Source organism: Humulus lupulus, chromosome X (assembly GCF_963169125.1).
Source record: "Humulus lupulus chromosome X, drHumLupu1.1, whole genome shotgun sequence".
Classification (NCBI taxonomy): Eukaryota; Viridiplantae; Streptophyta; class Magnoliopsida; order Rosales; family Cannabaceae; genus Humulus; species Humulus lupulus.
Window position 1 is genome coordinate 2,214,948 of NC_084802.1, and position 22,866 is coordinate 2,237,813.

The following is a 22,866-nucleotide window of genomic DNA, read 5'->3' on the forward strand; positions in this document are numbered from 1 at the left end:
AACAAAAGCAAACTCTCACTTACACAACCTAAGTGAAGAGGATTGGGGATCACCAACTTGAACAAGGTATAAAACCTTTGTTCAAAAGCTTATTTCCCCCTAACTCAAGCACTAAGGGATCTCTCTCAGATATTAGAAAAGCTTTCTGGAATTATCAAGCCTCAAGGTGTTTCTAGCCAAGTGCTCTAGTAGATAGAAAAGTTGGGTCTTACAAGTGAGCTATAGGCTCCTATTTATAGAGTTTAGAGATACCCTTTGAATTTCAAATTCCACCAACCCCATGGCTGTTACCAATGTTTAATGGGATTAATATGGAATTAAAAAGGAGATTTGGGAGTTATTTGAGTTTTTTGAGCCTTTCAACAAATATTGAAAAAACTGAAAATTTGGTCAGTTTTTGGCCTGTGGCCGCGGCCACTGGTCTCTGACCCACAGGCCGCGGCCACTGAATGTTGGTGGCCGCGGCCACTGACCAAATTCAGCACAAAAATTGTGCTTTTTTTCCAAACGGTTCCAAACCCTCCCAAATGATTTTGTAACTCCCAAAACACATTATTGGGGTTAAAATCATATCTCTAACAGCCATATCACATATGGCTTTTATGAAATTCATCTCAATATTGTTTAACAACAATTTACACAATAAAGGGTAATATTTTGAGGTTACAAATTTGTAACACCAAATATGTTACATTATTTGGATATATCTCATATATCTAAATATTGTAACTCTCTATTATATGTTACAATATGTGACACACTTTGTCGCATTTATTTAATCTAAAACATTATATTATAATATAATATAATTTTACATTATATTATAAAATAATATAACACTTTGCCTCCACCTTAAAACCCTTAGAAGACTCCACCTCAGTGATCTTCTTCGCCTTCTTACCTGGTATTGTACCACCAATCGCTTTCATATCTCTATTGAATTGTTTCACAGTTGTATTGAATGAAAGGGATCCCCATGGATACTTCTCAAAATAATCTAAATCCTCGACCATCGACAATGAATCTCGCCAAATAGCATTGTCGTTCTCAGCGCCCAATAGTATCCCCTCCACAAAGTAAACCAAACTGAGCTTGTACAAATCATCAGGTACATCACACATACTAAAAGCTCGTTCCAACATACTGAACCGAATGTCTTTCTCAGGTTCCACACTGAAATATGTATCAACTAGGCGGGAGGAAGTAATGTGAGGTTCAATGTCAACGGCAAGTGGTGGACAGGAGCAGCTCAGGCCGGTGATAATGGCAAACTCGTGCACCCCAAACTTACATAAGTTTGGGCCCATCAAGAAGTGCACCTCATCGCCACGCGGAGACTTGACCTTCCGCAAAAGTAGTGTGTGCACCAATGCCCCAGAGAACGAAAAGGGAGGGGCTGTGAAGAATGGTCCAAAAACATGGTTGGGATAGATCCTGCAGTAATCAGCCATGTCCTGAACATAGACAAAAGTTTTCCACCAATGCAACAAAAGAGAAGGCTGCTCGATAAGGATAGATCGAAAGCCTTAAAGGAGGAAGTCGAAAGACTAAAGGAGAATGGATTCATCCGGGTAGCGTTCTATCCATTGTGGGTCTCTAATCCAGTGCTGGTTCCCAAGCCTAACGGCAAATGGCGAACCTGCGTGGATTTTACAGATCTCAATAAAGCCTGCCCGAAGGATTGCTTCCCACTCCCAAGGATCGACCAACTGGTCGATGCTACTACAGGACACGAGATCCTCTCTTTCATGGATGCATACTCGGGCTATATTCAGATCAGCATGCATCCCCCTGACGAGGATCACACCAGCTTTCGGACCGATACGGGGTTATACTGTTATAAAGTAATGCCCTTCGGACTGAAAAACGCAGGTGCAACTTACCAACGACTAGTTAACCACATGTTCAAAGAGTTAATTGGAGTAAATATGGAAGTATACGTGGACGACATGCTGGTAAAGTCTAAAAAAGCAGAAGGACATGTGAAAGATTTACAAGAATGTTTTGACGTATTGAACAAGTACCAGATGAAACTAAATCCTCTCAAATGTTCCTTCGGAGTTGGATCAGGGAAGTTTTTGAGGTTTATCGTTAATTCAAGAGGAATCGAGGCCAACCCCGACAAGATAAAAGCCCTGATCGATATGAAATCGCCGGAAAAGATAAAGGATGTACAAAGTTTGACTGGGAGAATTGCGGCCCTAAGTAGATTTATTTCCAAATCAACAGACAAATGCGTCCCTTTCTTTAATCTACTTAAGGGCAATAAGAAATTTGAATGGACAGAAGACTGCGAGCAAGCCTTTCAGGCTTTAAAATCCCATATGGCACAACCTCCCGTTCTATCGAAGCCAATCGAAGGAGAAACTTTGCTCATTTACCTGGCGATCACTGAAGTTGCTGCTAGTGCGGTACTAGTACGAGAGGAAGAAGGAGTACAGAAAGCGGTTTACTATGTAAGCAAAAGGCTAATCGGAGCAGAACAGAGGTATCCACCCATCGAGAGGTTAGCATATTTCTTAATCTTGGCCTCTAGGAAATTACGTCCTTACTTCCAAGCCCATCCTATCACAGTTTTGACCGACCAGCCCCTTCGGCAAGTCCTCCTGAAACCAGAAGCGGCTGGGCGTTTATTAAAATGGGCAGTCAAACTAGGGCAGTTCGATATCACATATTCACTGCGAGCAGCAATAAAGGGACAAGTCTTGGCTGATCTCATTGCAGAGTTTACCGAACTCCCAGATGACGAGCAATGCGAAAAACCTAATGCGCCTGGGCCTCATTATGAAGCTCCCTCGTGGAAATTGTTTACGGATGGGTCGTCAAACGAATCTCACGCAGGAGCAGGAGTGATATTGATAACGCCGGAAGGGCATCGATTTCACTGCGCCATTAGGTTTGACTTCATAGCCTCGAACAATGAAGCAAAATACGAGGCCCTCCTCACTGGATTACAATTAACAAAAGACATGAATATAAAGGTGCTCGATATTTACAGTGATTCACAACTGGTGGTGAATCAGGTTCTAGGGGAATATCAAGCACGGGGTCTCAAAATGGGAGCCTACCTGAATAAAACTAGAGATCTGTTGGAACAGTTCCAGAAGTATACCCTCCAGTAGATACCTCGAGACCAGAATTCAAATGCATTAGCCAAACTCGCAAGCGCGAAAGATGCTGTCACTCTGAACATTGTGCCAGTAGAAAGATTGAGTGAGCCGAGCATACGAACAGATGTGGCTAGCATGGAAATCTGGATGGAAGATACATGGATGGCGCCATACTTGGAGTATCTTACCAGCGGTGCACTGCCGACAGATAGGAACAAAGCCAAAACTCTTCAAAGGTAGGCCGCGAGATATATCCTGGTCGATGGTGTTTTATACCGAAGGGGATATTCCATGCCACTACTCAGATGTATCACGCCCGAGAAAGCTAAGGAATTGATGAAGGAAGTACATGAAAGCTTTTGCGGAGATCATGCTGGGGGGCAAAGTTTGGCAAAGAAGATTCTAAGGCAGGGCTATTTCTGGCCAACTATGAATGAAGACTCTACGGAGTACATGCGGAAGTGCGATAAGTGTCAAAGATTTTCCAAAATTCCATGCACAGCTCCAAACGAGTTAAAGTAGATGCAGAGTCCATGGCCTTTCGCAGTATGGGGCATAGACCTGATTGGCTCACTGCCGACCAGAAAAGGTGGATTAAAGTACACGATTGTAGCAGTCGACTACTTCACTAAATGGGCCGAAGCTGAACCACTCGCTACCATAACGACCAAGAAATTTCTTAACTTTGTCATCAAAAACATTATTTGGAGATATGGTTTGCCTCGAAAGATTGTCTCAGACAACGGAACCCAGTTTGACAGTGACTTATTTACAGACTTCTGCGAAAGACACGGAATTATTAAAAGCTTTTCTTCAGTTGCGCATCCGCAAGCAAATGGACAAGTAGAAGCCGTGAATAAAACGCTCAAATCTACCATGAAGAAAAGGCTAGAAGACGCAAAAGGAGCATGGCTAGAATAGCTGCCCGAAGTCCTCTGGTCGTATAGAACGTCTCACCGAACAACGACAGGTCATACTTCGTTTTCATTAGCATACGGATATGAAGCCATGTTGCCAGTCGAGTTAGATCCGCCCTCGCATCGACGAATTACATACGACCAGGATCAGAACAGTCAATTGATGATGGAGCCCTGAGACTCAATAGAAGAAAAACGAGAAAAAGCCCAACTCCGAGTAGCTGCGTACCAGCAAAAAGTCGCCCGGTACTTTAATTCAAAAGTAAAAGAAAGAAAATTCAACGTCGGAGAGCTAGTGCTACGACGAGTTTTCTTGAATACCCGCAACCCCACTGCTGGAGTACTCGGACCAAACTGGGAAGGACCATACCAGATCGAAGAAGTCCTTCACCCGGGCACCTACAAACTTGCACGCTTAAATGGAGATCTCGTTCCACGCTACTGGAATGGAGAACACCTGCGCAAGTATTACCAATGAAAATTCCTTCTTAAAGGACTGACTTGTATTAATTTTTACTTTTTACAAGTTTCGAAAAAGGGTTAGCCACGTTGCATGGCTAATTGCTTATAAGTGTAAGATCTTTTTAAGATCACTCGTATAGACATGTTTAGTCCATTTTGATACGAGATTATAAGGGACTGTGCGCAGCCAGTCATTCTTGCCAACCTTTGTAAATTTATTTTTACAAGTATTTGTTCATTACGTGTGTTGTTTTGCTGTATTACAAGTGTTGAATTTCATAACGAGCAGCAATGTTCGAACAGGTCGTGGTCAAGGCAAGTGACCAAGGACCTAAAGCTCCTCGATCACTTGGGGGGCATATAAGGTACATCGATAGCAAAGCATACCATGAGGTATGTAAACACATGAACAAAATGAGTGAAAGCATGCTACGGTACTTAGAGCATTTTTCAAACTTTATGTTTTGTTAAATCAAACCAAAGTACTATGCTAAGTTCGGTCATGCGAACAGGTATTATAATAAAAGAAACATTATAATATCAATAAGGTAATTGTTTACACCGCGAGCATTAGTGCTCGGATGTAAATATGAAAATTAAAAGGAAAAAACCTTTACATCGCGAGCAGTACTGCTCGGCTGTAATTGTTCAAATATGAGTAAATAAGCTGCCCTCGCAACAATAGAAGAAAATTGTCTTTACAAGTAGGCCCGTGGGCCATAAAAATTGTGAAAGATAAAAAGAGAATTATTGGGGAGCAGGAGGGTCTTTTGGAGTAGGATCACTCTTTTCAGCCGGAGGATCAGCCTTAGCACCAGCAACAGGGGTCTTGGCCTTAGCTCTCTCTTCTGCCTCCAACCGAGCAGTGCACTGCGCCATCAGCGTCCTTTGCAACTTCTCGGAGAGGTAGTCGATTTTAGCCCCCCGGTTGTGTTTCCAAAAATCATAGAAACTTAGGAAGGTGGCTTCCTTATACTTCTTCAGATTTCTGGCCCCGTCCTCCTCAAACTCCTGAATGCACCCTTCAAGCTCCTGAACGCGCCCCTCAAGTTCTTGCACCTGTCCCTCGAGCCTCTTTGTCTCCTCCCTGCTGCCAGCCAGGTCAAGTTAGGCCTGCTTACATTCCTGGGTAACGAGTACAACGCTCTCCCTCCAGGTCTTACGCTCTTCATGGGCCTGCCTCAATGTCTCTTGGAATTCCTGAAGCTCCAGGGTGAGAGTGGATTGGTCCTCACACAATTGCTCGTTCATCTTGGCCAGCTCCTTGTTCTCCACAAGCAGCTTATTATTATCCTCGAGCAGCTTAGTGTTATCAGCCTCAAGCGCTTGCTTGGCCTGGGCCAGCTTGGAGTCGTAGTTCTTTTCTCGAGAGACCAACGCCCCAGCATGGCGCCAGCTAGCAGTCAAAGACAGCATCCCCTGAAGAAAAAAATGAGAAAAGTCAGGAAAAGAAGTATAATATAAACCATGAAATAGTAAAAGATGACTTACGCTGGCTATCTCGTTCAGCCCCCTGTTGATGACCTGGTCGACGTCCATAGTGGCGGTGTCATTAATGGTGACCCGAGTGCGTTTATGCTTCGAGAGTCGATATATTCTCTCCCTGGCCATGCCAACTATGTGGCTGGACAGGGAGCTTTCGAACAAATGGTCCAAGGTCTCTTTGTCTGCGGCCTTTGAGGAAGGCCGAGGATTGACAGGCGCGGGAGTCTTCTGCTCGGAGGCAGGTGGATGTGGTAGGTCCTCCTTAGAAGGGGTGTCGGCAGGAGCATCTTTTGTCCGGGCCTTCTTCGAAGGGGTCTTGCTACTTTCCCCTCGAGCCCTTTTACTGTCCTTCTTCGGGACAGAAGAGTCAGCGGCAGCTTGGTAATGGTCGAAGAAGTCCCCGGAGTCCATGCCTGCACAAAGAGTAACAGTTCAAATAATGAGATTAAAGGGTTGCGGAAAAACATAGATTAGAGTAGAAAGATTACAAAAGTAAGGTACCCGAGCTACACCTACTGGTCGTAACATTATCTACTGAACTACGTAGTTCCTGGAAGAAATCTGAATTTAAAGAAGGGACGTTCCTAAAATTGCCATCCCCATCAAATAGGTGGAGGGGAATTGGCAAGTTATTTAAAAATGAGAATGGTGTACCGTTTACATCCGACGAGTCGTCAGATAGTTCGGCAGGCTCAGCAGCCTTTTGTTTCCCCTTGCCCTTGGGGACCGATGATTTCGCTGCTCAGTGGGGAACAGCAGGTTCCCTGATTGTAACCCCAGTTGGCCTTCTCCTAGGAGGGGGTGCCTGAGGTTGCTGCTCGGGTCCCTGCTCAGGTTCCACATCAGCATGGACACTACCCACCGCGGGTTCGCTAGTCGCAGGTTGGGAGCCCACAAGGCCAGCCAACCTAAGGTTAGCCTCATTAATCAAGTTTTTTACACTCTTAGCAGCATTTGACATACGGGCTAAGAGTGCTGCCCTCGACTCCATTCCTGGAGTGGGGGTCGGGCGTAACCATGGACCTGGAACACAATGGAACAACGAAGTATTATGACAAGAAAGATTTAAAGTACAGGAACTACTAGTTTAAGGATTATTATTTTCCTTACCTCCTCGAGTGAAGGCCAGATTATCCGCGAAAATGTCGGGCGTAAGGAAGTACTCTAAATGATACTTCCCCACGTTGGAGATGTGGGTGGTCTCGGACAGAAAGGTGCGTCCGGTCTCCTGGTGGCAAAAGTGGAAAAACCCCGTACCATCTTGGTTGGGGTTGGACTTGAGGTCGAACAGATAATTGACCTCATGAGGAGAAGGAGCTGGCCATTTCTTGAGCTTGTAGAGGATATAGAGCGCGACCAGCATCCTATACCCATTCGGGGTAATTTGAAAGGGGGCCACCCCGAAGTAATTTGCCACCCCTTGAAAAAATGAATGAAGAGGCAGGGTGGCACCCGCCTCGATATGATATCTCGACCAGGCGCTATAAGCCCCCCCTGGCAGGTTAGCTCGCTGGTCGATGGAAGGTCTGACTAGGGTCACCCCCGTCAGATTGTATTTGTTTAAATAGTTGGTGATCATGCGAATTGTCACCGAACTTGGGGAAACCACGTGCCACTCGACAGCCGGCTGATCAGCATGGCGAGGACGGGCACGCCTCTGAACTTCAGTTTCAGGAGGGAATTCACCTCGACCACTGGTCGAGGGGGCATCAGCAGGAGGCTGACTTGGAGAGTAAGGGTTGCGTCTTTTTCAAGCCTTGGTTTTTGTTCTTGCCATTTTCTGAGTAGGAGCTGGTGGAGGATTTGGGTTAGGACGTGAAAAGGGGATTTCTGGAATCAGCGTGGATGGATTCTCTTCGCCTTCGAGCAGTTGGGCCAAGAGTTCGTCTTCGATATGTCTTTCTCCCCCCCAAGGGTCTTGAATATGAATTGCAAACAGACAATGGAGGAGATAAGACACAATCCGCAAAGTAGTGGGGGAAGTTGGGATAACGTTGCTCGTGCCTAAATAACCAGCAGCATCATAATCCTACACTAACTTCAACGTGGGTAGTTTAAAAGACGGATAAAAACAAAAAGTAAAGAAAATTGTTTTCTAAAAAGAACTTTTTCGACTCCTGAAGGGCGGGAAAAAATTTCGGTTTTTTCACCTGGCTTAAAGGTTGAATCTTTCGTCAACCTAACGTCCCAAATCAGAGATTCTATCTATCAAAGTATCGACTTAACCTATACAAGGCATAAAGACGCACTTTTACCAAACAGTAGGCGGTTTATACCAAAAAAACCCTATTCAAGAACGCAGAAATATCAGAGCATAAAAACGGCATGCATGGCGTAATAGTGAGCTTAAAGGATGGAGTCCTTACCTGAGCGAAGATGGAGATTCGGAAGAAAATGAAAACTCGAACCGAAAAACCTTCGGCTAGGCGTCGGACTGGTTTTCGAAGCTCTGAACTCTGGTGCAAGTTCTTGAGAATATTGGCAAAGATGATGAGTAAAAAGTTCTTAATGGGAAAGACAAGCTTACTTATAGGGATTGAAGGTATGAAAAAAGGCAGTAATCATCACTTCCCACTTTCGAAACGTGGGGAAGTGTATAAGCCGTCAAAAGTGTCTTTTTGGAAACTGAAAAGACTTGATTAGACATAATTATGTCACGGTTTTCAAAAATGCACGGGGGTTCTGTAACGCCCTGGATACCCCAGAACAGTTACGGTGAACAGTGAATCGGAAATTTGACTCGCTACCCGAGTCCTTTGGTTAAAAACGTGATCTAAATGTTACTATCAGGTTAAGGTGAAAAACCAGTGAAAAGGAAAGGATACATTTCATTAAGTAAATAAACTGCTCATGAGCTATTCAAAACGTTTATAAGTTGTTTACAATACAAAAGGGTCGCTATTGTCTCAAATTTACAATCCCCGCCGACCTAAGTGGCAAAAATAGGATAAACCCCTAGCCCCTCTGAGAACTCCCTGACCGTGGTGGTCAAGCGGCCAAATATGTACACCACACCACCTACGCTCTCCACTCAAGGTTGGGTGAGCTTCTCTTTCCCTTTACCTGCACCACATAGCACCCATGAGCCAAGGCCCAGCAAGAAAACACAATAAAGCATGATATAATATCAACAATGATCATAATAATCATTCAGGACTATCAGTCCAAAACAGATAGGTGACAGTAGCCAAAAGTCACAGAAGTGGGTACAACTCCCTTGAGCCATGTGACGATAGGGTCACCAGGGCTTAACTGATAAGTGGTTCTTTCATAAGTTTGATCAAGATAGATGCATGGTGATTGGTCACCAACATAACCTTCCTCCCGACTCTAGAGTCGTAACTATGGAACAACGTTCCCTAGCCATGTGACAAACAGTCACCGGGGCCCTATGCCCTGGCTCTGAGTACTAGTCTTAGACTAGCCAAGCGCTTATAAGTTCATCAACTTTGGGGTCGGTCTAGCATTAATGCCATAGAGCCATTCAGTGCTGATATCGATTAGATCTAATCTTCGTTTGGCCCGGCGTTCATAACGCACTGCCATTTCTAACTCTTGGGTCAGTGTCCCTGACTAGTCAGTGCCATAAACAAGTAATCAACATTCACTAGCATTTAATATGCAATCCATGTCCACATATATCAACCAACATGCTTCAATAACAAACCATGCATGTCATATACATATGCAGGGTACAACTGTATTCATACACTGTTTTCTTACCTCTGGTTCAAGTGCGAATTAATATAAGAACGACCCCTGAGAACGATCAATCTTTTAATTCCTTAATGGCTACTTGGTCATAACAAAAATATAGGATTCATCAATGAAAATGATAACAAAGGGTTCCCAAACCAAAACCTAGCCTCCGAGACATCAAACACTACTCAACCGGGTAATAGGTTCGACCTTGAGGCCTAAGGCTTGAATCCCCAAGCTAAAAACACATTTTTGCCCAAAAAGCCACTAAGGGCCACGACCCTCCTTGGCCATGCCGCGGCCCGCCCCTCAAACAGAGGCGCCCAAACTCAGCATCCCTCAGGCTGCGGCCCTCCCTAGCCATGCCGCGGCCCAACCTCTAGTTCAGCCATAACCCCTGTTTTTCTTCCCTTGCGATTTCTCTTGGAACCAACCCTTCAAACCAAGTTTAAACACCACTCAAACCTCCAATACAACCCCTAAACTTGATCTATATCACTCCCTCATCAAAACCCAAGATAAACCCCAATCAAAACCTCCACAAATCCAAACTACCATCAAGAAATCATAAGCTGAAAAACTAAAGGAAAACAGAGTACAACTAGAAATCAATGACTAAAACTCACCTCAAATCCAAGTTTGAACCTCCTTCAATGGCTAAACCAAGTCCACAAACCCAGCCCCTTGATTTCCTAGCTTGAAACCCCACTTTGAGCTCAAAAACTCCAAAGGAGAAATGGTGAAGAATGGTATACGGGTTGGAGAAGAAAGACCCTGTTTTGGCTCTGTTTAATTCTATATCCTTCTACAGCCAACTAAAGGGTTATATAAATCCATCCAAATGACTAAAATACCCTTAAGTCACTTAAGGCTTCTAAAACCATTTCAAGGGTAAAATTGGTACTTTCCACTTATCCCGTTAATCATAATTAACGCTCCCCAATTCCCGCTAATCTCAATAATCTCAAACTCCAATAATTCATATCCTGTTACCCTACAATTCCCGGTAACACTCTAATCATTAAAATCACCCCGAGACTCACCCCGAGCTTAAACCTGTTATGACCAAACCGATAAATCATACTTAAAGATCGTCTCATGCCGAGATACTCGAACCAATCCACATTATAATGTGGCCTCACAATATATCATTGAAATGCAAACAAATATACTATTATGCCCTCAACGGCCAAATTACCAAAGCACCCCTGTAAACAAATGTGGACCCACATGCATGCATTTAACATCATATTATAATATAATTCTCATAAACATGCATAAATTCATTTAATGGCATAATTAAACAGTTATGGCCCTCCCGACCTACTAATCTAGCCATTAAACCATATTAGGGAATCCGGGGCATTACAGGTTCTGACAGACATCGTGGGGATATGAACAGTTGTTCCCTTAAGTTTCTTTATTGCTGATCGCACTAAACAAACTTGGGGGGAAAATGTTATCCCAAAAATCAGAAGTGAATGACATGGCAAGCATTAATTATACGTGGCTGACACCTGGCAGAATCTGTGTTCGACTATCGACCAGGAAAACACCCAGTGTCATGTGATCGGTTTCTTCATACGACCAGCCTGGTCGTACGCACATTATACGCGGAGGAGATCTTAGGCAGTTATGATGGAATCCAAAATTATCTCCCATGATTTCCTGAGTATCCGATTATTTAGGAAAGAATATCTGTAACAAATCAATGTAAATCTTCCATGAGCTTATAAATAGAAGAAGAGGGCTCAGGGAAGAGGATCCAATCCCTTTCCTTTTGAGCAAGAAAAGATCTTTTGAGATTAGAGAGAAATTACACGAGAATAATTGTATTTTTCTTCTTCAGGGGTTGGTGAAACTCATTGAACCCTAGTTCTTTGATCACTCCTTTGAATCTCATTTTAATAACAATTCAAGTGGACGTAGGTTATTACCAGATTTTGGGGCCGAACCACTATAAAATCTTGTGTTCTTATTATTTTCGTCATCACACTCATTTCAACATATTCATCCACGTCAAGCGTATTTCTGACTCCGTGTCAGTTGGCCAAAATCTGGGTCAACAGTTATACAAAGCCATTTTTGAATTTTTGGAAAAACAAAAGACATTCTTAGGAAATGTTTATTAACCATTATTAAAAAAATGTATATATACTTAAATAGAAAAGAGGTGGCCGGCCCTGTGAGGAGGTCATTTGGGTGGACCAAATTGAGTAGGTTTTAATCACATTTATATTAAGGTTAATGACAAAGTGACAAAAGTAAAAAACACTCAAGTGTTTGGATATTTTTGTGTGATTTACCATGCTCTTTCACCTTCCCCACCGACACCTCTCTCTTCTCTCATTCTCATCTTCTTCAAATTTTCTCTCAAGTGTTCTCACCATTTTCAACCACCAAGAACACTAAGGAAGCTTGAAATCTTAAGCTTTGGGTCTTGGAAGAGTTTTTCCCTAAGGTAAAAGTTTCAAAAACTTGACTTTTGTGAAGTTTTTAACCATTAGATCCTTCAATAACTAACTATATGTGTTGTTGGGGGAGTTGGTTAAGGTTTTGAAAGAGTCTTGAAGGTTCTAAAGCTAGGAGAAACATCAAACCCAAAACAAGAATAACAAGAGGTAAACAGTTTACTTTTTATGGTTGTTTTTGTATAGTTTTTATTTTAAGCATTTTTTTGGTATATGTGATGCTTAAAGTTTCTTAATGGTGATGTAATAAGGCTATGGTAGTTGCTTGATAATTTTTATGATGCTTGTACGTTGATTTTGAAAATAGGGTCCAAAATCCCTAAGGGTTTTGTTGAAAACCCTATAACCAAAAAAAGTTTTAAGCCTTGAATTCTAAAGGATCAAGCATCCACTATATAACTGATTTTATAAAAATAAATTGCACTGTGATGTTTTTGAGATGAAGTACATGAATTTGAGCTTTTGAAACACTAAAAAACTTTTAGAAATGAGTGAGTTATGCTATTTCAAAGTTTAGGTAAAAACTGTTTTTTTTTTTCGTATTCTTAATTTCAAGACCAAGTTTGCACAGCCACTGTATAGGGCAAATGAACCCAGTTTTTTCTGAATTTTGGTAGAGATATTTTTGGCATACCCTAGTATGCCACTGTAAAATTTGGTCACAAAATACTGAACGGTTTGAGAGTTATTAAGTACCAACGTTTGGAAAAAATAAGGACTTAAAAATAAAGTCATTGGCTCAATGTTTGAAAAATGTTTCACCAATAAAAAATGCTCCTTTTGACCTAAGATTTTACAGAGACCTAAGTGGCATACCAAATATTGAATTGAGAAATTTTGGTAACAATTGGGTAAGTAAATTTCAAGTTATGACCTAACAAAGTATATAGTTAAAAATGTGAAAAAATAGATTTTCACACATAGTGCAAAATTGAGATTTTGGTACTTAAGACAAAAATACATTTTGTGCATATTGCAAGATAAAGACTTGGTAAGTCTTAAAAACATTTTGATCTAAAATACCACTTTGAGATTAGTGATAATTATTTTTATTAAAGAATATTTATTAATTCTAATAATAAAATATTTAATTTATTAATAAGTCAATAAATTAAAAGAGGGTTTAAAACCCTATATTTTGAGAAAATAATTAAGAGAATTATTGTTCTAGTAAGTAAACTTGATTAATTGACTTCGGAGAATTAAGTAGTCAAGATAAGAAATTATTAACAGTTTTTCCTAATTAAGTTAAGATTATGCTATTTTCTTAAAACGATTTTTAAAAATTAAAACCTTAAGAAAAATAAAAGGAAATACTATTGCGATACCCGAGCCTAGGTATTGAGACCATAGGATAGGTTTCCCCGAGACTTAGGGTTTAGTCTCAAATTTTTTAGTATAAATTTCTTGAATGAGTTTAAAACCAAATAAGTATCTTTAATCCTAACAAATGATTTTGAAAATGACCAGACTGCCTAAAATAATAATAATAAATTATGAGTGCCATAATTAATCTGAGTATACTGTATGGATAATTACAGTATTGGCTAAGCATAACTGGACTGTATGTTGGAAGGTGAAATCCTGCTGAGAGCTGAGGATTCCAAGTAAGTCAACTTCTTTTGTGTGGCTATAACATGAAACGACTAGTGTAATGTATGTTAGTATAGAGACACATGCACATGTATAACCTGTCTTGGAAATTTTACATAGAGACGTTAGTCTAGTAGGTGCTGATTCAGAAAATATGAACAGTAGATATCCGTCAAATCCTAGACAGTTGATCCCCGTCACACTGCTTGTTGATTTTATTATGTCCGGTTCACTACTGCGACGAGTGGCCAAGAGGTGAGGATTGCTGGTTTAAACCTAGGGGCGCCAAAATGAATGGGACCTAGGGGCCCTCACGCTTACTTAATCATTGAACGGTTAGAACCCGAGCAAGTGCTCTGATAAGTTATTCCCGGATAGTAGCCGTGAATATTGGCCATTCAGTGAGAGTGCCTAGAGATACTAGGGGTTTCCAAGTTTGAGTAAGGTTGAACACCCTAGGGGCAACTGCTCGCCAGCACCACTGATTAACATAGAAGTCTCTGTAAACCCGTGTAACTTCGATTACACTCTTGAATAGTAGCAATGCCCTAGGTAACTTGAAGGTTACCCTTGTGAGGGATTTACTTTTGGATAAGTAGCGATGCCCTAGGTAACTTGATGGTTACCCTTGTGAGGGATTTACTTTTCGATAAGTAGCGATGCCCTAGGTAACTCGATAGTTACCCTTGATGGGGATATTTATTGGCTAGATCTTAGTGTTGAGACTCGGTTCTCCCTTAATGATTAGCAAAAATGTTGGAGGGTGTGGTATGCCCGAATTGTTGGAAATTGTCGAGCGTTGGTCTCGAATTATATTGTGATATATTATATCTGTTTGCTCTGGGATTTTCTGAGTGCAGGGATTTATCTGTTTATCTAAAATAGTTTGCCATTGGTTATCAGGCATAACCATAAGTTTGCCAGAACGCTTTTGCGTTCTTGAAATTGATTGCTTAGGATCTTCGTAACCCTAATTTTGTGAGCTGTTGTTATTAGTGGACAGTAACTTGGTCAGTGACCACCTGTCTTCTCTCCATGCTTTTGTTTTAAAGTTGAACTTACTAAGCGCTTTCGCTTACCTAGTTGTTTCCTGTTGTAGGTAAGAACAAGGGCAAAGCAGAGCAGTGAGCGCTGGAGTTTACTTTGTGGGTGTACATGTGGACCGACCTTTTGGGAAGCTGTTTGTTTTGGAAATGTTGTTTTATTTTCATAAACAAGGCTCAGTTTACTTTTCATAAAATATGTTTGTATTAAATATTAAGTATGGCCATACGACTTTAAAAAGTTTTTTTTACACGGGTTTTTGAGATATTTTGTTAAATGAAAACGTTTATATTTTTGCATTATCGAGTCTGAAAAATCCGGGACGTTTCATTGACTCCCCTTAGCCAAGGTCAGCCTTCCAACCATCCAGATAACAATGGGCACATTTTCGCGCGATCGTGTGCTTTTGCACACTTCCGTCTCTCGAACAACTCCCGTCGAGTCATGCTTTCAAGCATCTACGAGTGCATCTGTGCATCAAGGCTCTCTAGCCAAGATACTCACACTATCCATAGGTTCCTACTATGGCAAGGCAAATTCCAACATTGATGCTCACCCAGACATTCGCAAGGCACGGTAACATGTGTGGCTAAGAGCCAACGCCAATTATGGTGCCCACACTTCTCGTCATGTCTCATTACTTACTATCCGAATAGCTCCCATCACGGTCCAAGGGCTACCATATGTCCATGGTCCAATCCTTAAGGCATTATGCTTTCATTCATGTTGGCAGACTCTCGAGATTAGCTGCCAGACTATTAGCACACACTAGATTTCAGTCCTACTCAAGCATAGTGCACCTTCCACAAGAGGTGTCACCTCTAATTAGTTAAATTATGTGGGATCAATCTAATATTAGATTTCACCGATGACCTTATTTCACCTTATTATGCTATTTGGTATCATTGGTGCCTCCTCACAATTTCACCAATACTCTTTTACAACATTGCAATGCTAGACACGTGCAATTTGTTAATAAGACAAAACAAACTTTTTAGTTTAGTCAAACGAACAAAAAAGTCCAACAAAAAGGGCAATGACTAAACGCTCAGACCATGCAGAGAGAGCGACGACTTCTTCCCCGTTTCAGCAGCTTTGCGAAAAAATTTCGAAGCTCAAACCTCTCTCTCTCTCTCTCTATGTGATTTTGTTTAATCGGCGTTTCGTTTTCGAATTTCGTATCCGATAACGTGGGACTCGATACGAAATTCGATTCGGTAACCGAAGCTTTGTGTAGGCTGTAGATGTTTATGGGAGTTTGAAGGAATGGAGATGAGGGAACGAAGGCGACGACTCATCTCAGTGATTTCGGGTTCTGCTTTCCTGTGGTTGATTTTGTTGTTTGGCTTGCTCAGAAAGCTATATGCTATTTCAGAAGGTATGTTTTATTATTTGTTTGTTGAATTTATTTTTTGTGCTCAATTTTTAATAAGGGGGTGCTGTTTGGTTTCCTGGAAAATGAAAGTATAGGTGCTGCCCTAATTGCGTTTAAGACCAACTTAGTTGATCCCAACAATGTTTTAGGGAGTTGGGATGCCACACTTGTTAAGCCCCCCTGCGCATGGTATCACATTAGCTGCAATAACGACTCAAGTGTTACTCGAGTGTAAGCTTTGTTTACTTTGTGACATGGCTTTTGTACAATTGACTTTGCTCATATTGTTATTGAGATGGTGATTTTCTATGATTTCGTTTTTGAACTCATCCAGTGATCTTGGATATGCAAATCTAACTGGTACATTGGTTCCTCAACTTGGTCAGCTAAGGAATCTACAGTTCTTGTAAGTCATATTCTTAGTTCAGCTGACTCAAATTCGGTTTTAATTTTGCTGTCTTTTTTATTTTTTTTAGAAATATTTGCAGCAAAAATTACTAAGTAGTTTAAAAGATTGCACTTAACTTAAGAAAAAGCTTTTTTTTTTCATGCCTTAGTGTACAAGAGGTGAGGTGATACAGAAAGAAAGGCCTTTTCAGTCTTGTCTCCTAGGTGGTGCGTTTTACTTAAGCTTGATGGAGAATCGGTGGATCATTTGTTTATGCAATGTCACTTCTCTCTACAATTATGGTTCAATCTATTGAAAGAGTTTTGATTGCAGTGGGTTGTGCCACAACATTGTTCCCCATCCTCAGTTTAGAGTTGTACCAAATAACACAACATCATGATTTATGTGTCATAATTGTGATATGCTTTTAGTATTTTCTTGTTGCTTGTTAAATTTTATTGACAGGGAACTTTTTAGCAATAATATAAGTGGGAAAATCCCAGAAGAGCTCGGAAGTTTGACAAACTTGGTGAGCTTGGATCTTTACTTGAACAAATTAAATGGTTCGATTCCAGCCACACTAGGGAAGCTTGGAAAACTACGTTTCCTGTAGGAATACACATCCTTCACCTACATCTTTTGGTAGTGGTAATCTAAATAATTTTTACTAGTCTTGGAATGATATGTCGATATGATATGATATGTTTTGTTTTGTGAGTTATTTATGCCATATATCGACCTGAGAAAGGCAGCTTTCTTGTTAAAGTTTCTATTGCTATTTCTTTATGATTAAACGTAAGAAATAAACCTATGGAAAATGAGGTTGATATGTTCATGATACTATATAATATTCTTGTTTAAATTTTGTTTGTTTCTTTCACATATAAATTGTGATTAGGATGAATAAGCATGACTGTGATTGTAAACAATAACGTTTTCTGCTCTGTTGAACAGACGTCTCAACAACAACAGTTTGTCAGGGACTATTCCTATGACTTTAACAGGTGTTGACTCACTGCAAGTCTTGTAAGTTTATTTGAAATAACAATAAGAAATTCTAAATATTATTATTTTGCCAGGAATAAAACAATTTATTTTACCTTGTGAGATGCAGGGATCTTTCAAACAACAAGCTGTCTGGAGATATTCCAGTTAATGGTTCTTTTAAATTATTTTCCTACAGCAGGTTCGTTGGAAACAACTTCTTTTAAAACAACCTTCTGTTGGTTGGTCCTTTGACATGACAAAAATCAGTTAAGACTGCTAAGTTGCTCTTTTGCAGTTTTCATAATAATCAACTAAACAAGTTCCCAGTTTCACCACCACCTTCTATAACTCCAACACCATCTGGTTCCGCAGGTGAAAGGATATGCTTTTCATAGCTTCCAAGTAGTCTCTTATTAATGAAAATTTTCAATTTACCATAATGAATATACCCCATTTTACCTAGAGGTTATTTCATGTAGCTATTTTATTTTATTTTCTTTTCTTTTTTTTGCTCAAGCAGTTTGTTTCGCTCGGACTCAATTGAGTGGTCTCAAGTTGTTTTGTCTATATTTCCGGGGTAGCTTCGTTTTATATCGTTTTTTAGCGGCACATATTTTGACTTTGTATACTATTTGGGTAGACAATTAGCTTGTTGGCGAGAAGGAGTCCCTCCCCTTCAGTTTTATACTCAAGTGATCTTTCCACTCGTCAAAAATAAAAATAAAAATTGGACGAGGATGATTGTGGGTCTTAGCAGTCTTTTTATTTCTCTCTGCTGTTTCAAATTGTATAGCTTATTCAGATTTTTTTTAAAGTTTGGTGTCCAATTTCTAAGAGTATCACTAATCTAAGTACATCCCTCATAGATTAGTAGTGCATCCTCTTTGGAGGATACAAATCTTAATTTTTTTTTCAAGTACTGGAGTTTAGTGGTCTGTGCACTGCATTAATGATTAAGGCTTTGAGTTTCTTTACCTTTGGGATGTAGCTTCTTGAGAGAGGTTTAGTGATGTAGGATGAAGGGAAAAATATATAAAAGAACTAACCTAGAAAAGAAGAATAGAGAGGCGTACAAGAATTTGTAAAAAGAACAAGGATAGATAAAGAATTAGAGAGAAAAATCTCAATGATTTATAATCATATAAGAAGTCTGACTAGTAATGAAAACAATATTATGAATAGGCAAACAACAAATCTTAATTCAACTAGGAAACAAACTTTAGGATTTAAGGTGTACAAAAACTCTAATAAACTCAATTAAATAAAACTTAGATATTAAGAAAATAAGTTTATAATAAAATATAATCATCCTAACAATATGAATTCTAATTATTTAATATGTATTTTGCATCATTTAGTTTCTCAACACTTAATCTGGTGAATATTGTAGGTAGCAGTAGTAGTAAAACTAGACTTATTGCTGGAGGAGTTGCTGCTGGTGCTGCTCTTATTTTCGCTGTCTCTGCAATTGCTCTTACCTGGTATTGGAGAAGGAAACTACAGGATCATTTCTTTGATGTACCTGGTTGGTGAATTAGTAAAAGTTTCATTTCAATTAGTAATAGTTTTCTGTAAATGATGCATGCCTCTCACTTATAATTTTCACAGCTGAGCATCCAGAGGTCCTTCTGGGACAGCTTAAAAGGTTTTCTCTGAGGGAGCTTCAAGTTGCTACTGATAATTATAGCAATAAAAATATTATAGGCAGAGGTGGATTTGGGAAGGTTTATAAAGGGCACTTAGCTGATGGCTCTCTAGTTGCAGTAAAAAGGCTTAAAGAAGAGTGTACCCAAGGTGGGGAGCTACAGTTCCAAAGAGAACTAGAAATGATCAGCATTGCTCGACACCGTAATCTACTTCGTCTACGTGGATTTTGCCTGACACTAACCGAACGGTTGCTTGTGTACCCATATATGGCTAATGGGAGTGTTGCATCTTGTTTAAGAGGTACTTTCTTAGCTTTGTATGTGCTGTGGTTTTATTTCTGTTTTACTTGTTGAGAAATGCTTTCAATTTCTTTCTTGCAAATTGCTCCAATTTCAGGGCCAACAAAAAAAAAAAAATACTCCAATACTGTAGCAAGGGTGCTCTAGGTGTTAGGGACTGCTTGGTTTAATTTGTAGGCAACAAAATTGGGTTGTTTGAACACTATCAAAAACAGAAACAGCAAAGAAAAAGAATATAGAGAAAGAGAATGAAGGCAGGAGTTATCAATAGTATGATAATTCATTTGGTCCTAAAATAACATTGTCAAGTATAGTTGTGGATTGACAATTTCATATAGGAAATTGAAGGAGGTTAACAAGAAGTATATTATGGTATATCTTTTTTAAATAAGCTACTTTCAGTGATAATATATTTTTGTTAATGACTGCAGAATGTCCTGGTTCACAGTCCCCACTTGATTGGGAAATACGAAAACGTATCTCATTGGGATCTGCAAGGGGCCTTGCTTATTTGCACAATGAATGTGATCCTAAAATTATTCACCGTGATGTCAAAGCTGCAAACATATTGTTAGATGAGGAATTTGAGGCAGTTGTTGGAGACTTTGGGTTGGCTAAACTTATGGATCATAAAGATACTCATGTTACTACTGCTGTGCGTGGCACTGTTGGGCATATAGCACCGGAGTACCTTTCAACTGGAAAATCTTCAGAGAAAACAGATGTTTTTGGATATGGAGTTATGCTTCTTGAACTCATAACTGGACAGAGCGCTTTTGATCTAGCCCGTCTTGCAAATGATGATGTCATGTTATTTGATTGGGTATGGACTTTTCATCTTCTTGATAGCTTTAACACACTTTACTTATGCTTTGTTTTCTTTGTTTTATGGGTTTATACCTTTTTGGACTCTGTGTTTTTCTCTATTACCTGTTTGGACCCTGTGTTTTGAAAAATTACTTTTTGGACCCTATGTTTTGTAAAATGGTTAAAATAGAACTCTAAACTCAAGTTTGATGAAGAAAAAATTGAATATAACAACACAGTTTTTAAGCAGAATGATTTTATTTTTGTTATGAATTATTAGTTTGGTAAATTATTTGTGATTTTAGTTGAGAAAACATTGACTCAAATCGGGTTTAGGGTTCTATTTTAACAATTTTACAAAATATAGGATCCAAAAAGTAATTTGTCAAAACACAGGGTCCAAATAGGTAATGGAAAAAAACTCAGGGTCTAAAAAGGTATAAACCCTTGTTTTATTGCCTACAATTAGAATATGACTATTTATCAGTATATGTCTTGTTGGATTCGAACAATTTTTATAAAAGATTTACTAGAGGAAATAGCTTGAAGGTGAAACTTTGTCTTGCTTGCCAAAGTTCCATTCATGTCATTGAAATTCACAAAATTTTTATATCTCAATTTTGTGAATCTTACGTGCCATTTTAGACGAATAATTTTCTTTTATATATTAAAAGCCTTATAGTTTTATAGTGGCATGGTTCTATGAACCTTTCACATCTTTAAGATGTTCTGATCTCAAGTGAAACTTGATCTTGTTGCTGCATCATCTGATTCTATTCCTTCTTTCCTTTCAACAAAGTACCAACATGGAATTCTGTTATTTCTATATACTTGAATCTTCAAGTTACCAAATATTTGTGTTTGACTTATAGTCCAACATTAGAATAGGTTTTGATTACTACAAGAGTATGTCTTGAATTCATCAATGGTTAACGTAAATTGTGTTGAAAATTCCACACAATCAATCAGGTTGGTGAACCAATGTGTATTTCAAATGAAAGTATGTGTAAGACCATATCACCCCACTTTAATTTTAGCATAATGACCACTTGAATCTAAGTAGTCCATACCAATGTCTGTTTGTCTATCTTGGTTATTAAAACAACTCTGATTGTGTATGTACTTTATTACTGTCATTTACATTTAGTTCTGTAGTGAATTTAAGTGATGTTTGGTTGGGAGTAATAGAATAATTGTTTGCTTGCATTTTAGAATATTGGAATGGTTTTTCGACCATTTTGGTGGAATGACTATGTAAAATTTGATAGAGGGATGAATGTTAGATTGTAAGAGAATGTTGTAGAGAGATTGAGAACGAAATGTTACATAATTATAGAGTGAAGGGTTTGATAAGACACGTGGGGTTTCATCTCAAAACTAATTAGTGATGAGTGGAGTAACCCATGGTCTTATATGTTGATTGAATCCTCACATCTATTCGAGGTGAGACACTCTAATACACTATTCTATTTGAAGATGGGAGGAAAGACCATTCCAATACAAGATTGAAAAAAAATTAATAATTATTTTGTCAATTTTTTTATTCACATTAATTCTTATTCCTCCAACCAAACACCTCTTTAATGTGAATCTTCTTGTCTACCATGGAGTTTTGGACATAGTTCATACTTAAAAAAGTTGTTTTATTTACATCAAATTTTCCAAATCAATTGTGGCATTACAGGTTAAAGGACTCTGGAACGATCAGAAGTTGGAGACATTGGTGGATGCCAATCTACAAGGAAATTATGTCAATGAGGAGGTGGAGCAGCTAATCCAAGTGGCTCTTCTTTGCACACAAGGCACAGCGGGTGAGCAGCCGAAGATGTCTGAGGTGGTGAGAATGCTCGAAGGGGATGGATTGGCGGAAAGATGGGAGGATTGGCAGAAGATGGAGTTGTTCCGCCAAGACTTCCACCCGACACACCATCCAAATACTCGTTGGATTGTTAACTCTACTTCTCACATTCCTCCAGATGAATTGTCTGGTCCTAGATGATATCCTTTTGATGGTTGTCTATGTATACATTCTCCCAACCTTCTCCATTTCATGTCTTACATTATTGCCCATATTTTCAGCAATACCTTGATATTATCACAGTGGTCTAGATTGTATTTATCTATCTTACTTATTTGCCTAAAGGTTCTTTGATCAACACTACTCTTGATGTCTAAGAATTTTTGTGATATTTTCATATTTATCTTTTTAGGTTGCCACTAGTTACGTTGGATAAAATAATGGGTTTATTATACTTTTTTGGACCCTGTGTTTTGTTCTATTATCTGTTTGGATCTTGTATTTTGATAAATTACTTTTTGGACCCTGTGTTTTGTAAAATGGTTAAAATAGAACCATAAATCTGATTTTGGTCAATGATTTTTCAACTAAAATCACAAATAATTTACCAAACTAACAATTCAGAACAAAAATAAAATCATTCTGCTTAAAAACTGTATTGTTATATTCAATTTTTTCTTCATCAAAATTGAGTTGAGTTTAGAGTTCTATTTTAATCATTTTACAAAATATAGGGTCTAAAAAGTAATTTGTCAAAACACAGAGTCCAAACAGGTAATAAGAT

The 22,866-nt window shown here is 39.3% G+C and overlaps 1 protein-coding gene across 7 annotated transcripts; it reads left to right on the top strand.

Moving 5' to 3' along the window:
• The first annotated feature begins 15,817 nt into the window (after positions 1-15,817).
• On the top strand, positions 15,818-22,542 carry LOC133805028 (BRASSINOSTEROID INSENSITIVE 1-associated receptor kinase 1-like). Of its 7 annotated transcripts, none has more exons than XM_062243128.1 (11): positions 15,818-16,159; positions 16,252-16,387; positions 16,491-16,562; positions 17,010-17,153; positions 17,499-17,570; positions 17,659-17,730; positions 17,827-17,903; positions 18,922-19,056; positions 19,140-19,478; positions 19,909-20,300; positions 21,969-22,542. In XM_062243128.1, the coding sequence occupies exons 1-11, from the start codon at positions 16,048-16,050 to the stop codon at positions 22,281-22,283; spliced, it is 1,866 nt and encodes a 621-aa protein (XP_062099112.1). In that variant the 5' UTR covers positions 15,818-16,047; the 3' UTR covers positions 22,284-22,542. The 7 variants fall into 7 exon arrangements, with proteins under 7 accessions (XP_062099112.1, XP_062099114.1, XP_062099113.1 ...); XM_062243130.1 differs by having other exon boundaries at positions 17,010-17,073; positions 17,499-17,548; XM_062243133.1 differs by having other exon boundaries at positions 15,820-16,159; positions 16,247-16,387; positions 16,714-17,153.
• Positions 22,543-22,866: the final 324 nt, after the last annotated feature.

Bases quoted from the DNA above. Each gene is read 5' to 3' on its own strand.
- LOC133805028 (XM_062243128.1), top strand. From the start codon at position 16,048: ATGGAGATGAGGGAACGAAGGCGACGACTCATCTCAGTGATTTCGGGT. The intron at 16,388-16,490 runs GTAAGCTTTGTT...GAACTCATCCAG, and splicing joins GACTCAAGTGTTACTCGAGT to TGATCTTGGATATGCAAATC. The intron at 17,154-17,498 runs GTAGGAATACAC...TCTGTTGAACAG, and splicing joins CTTGGAAAACTACGTTTCCT to ACGTCTCAACAACAACAGTT.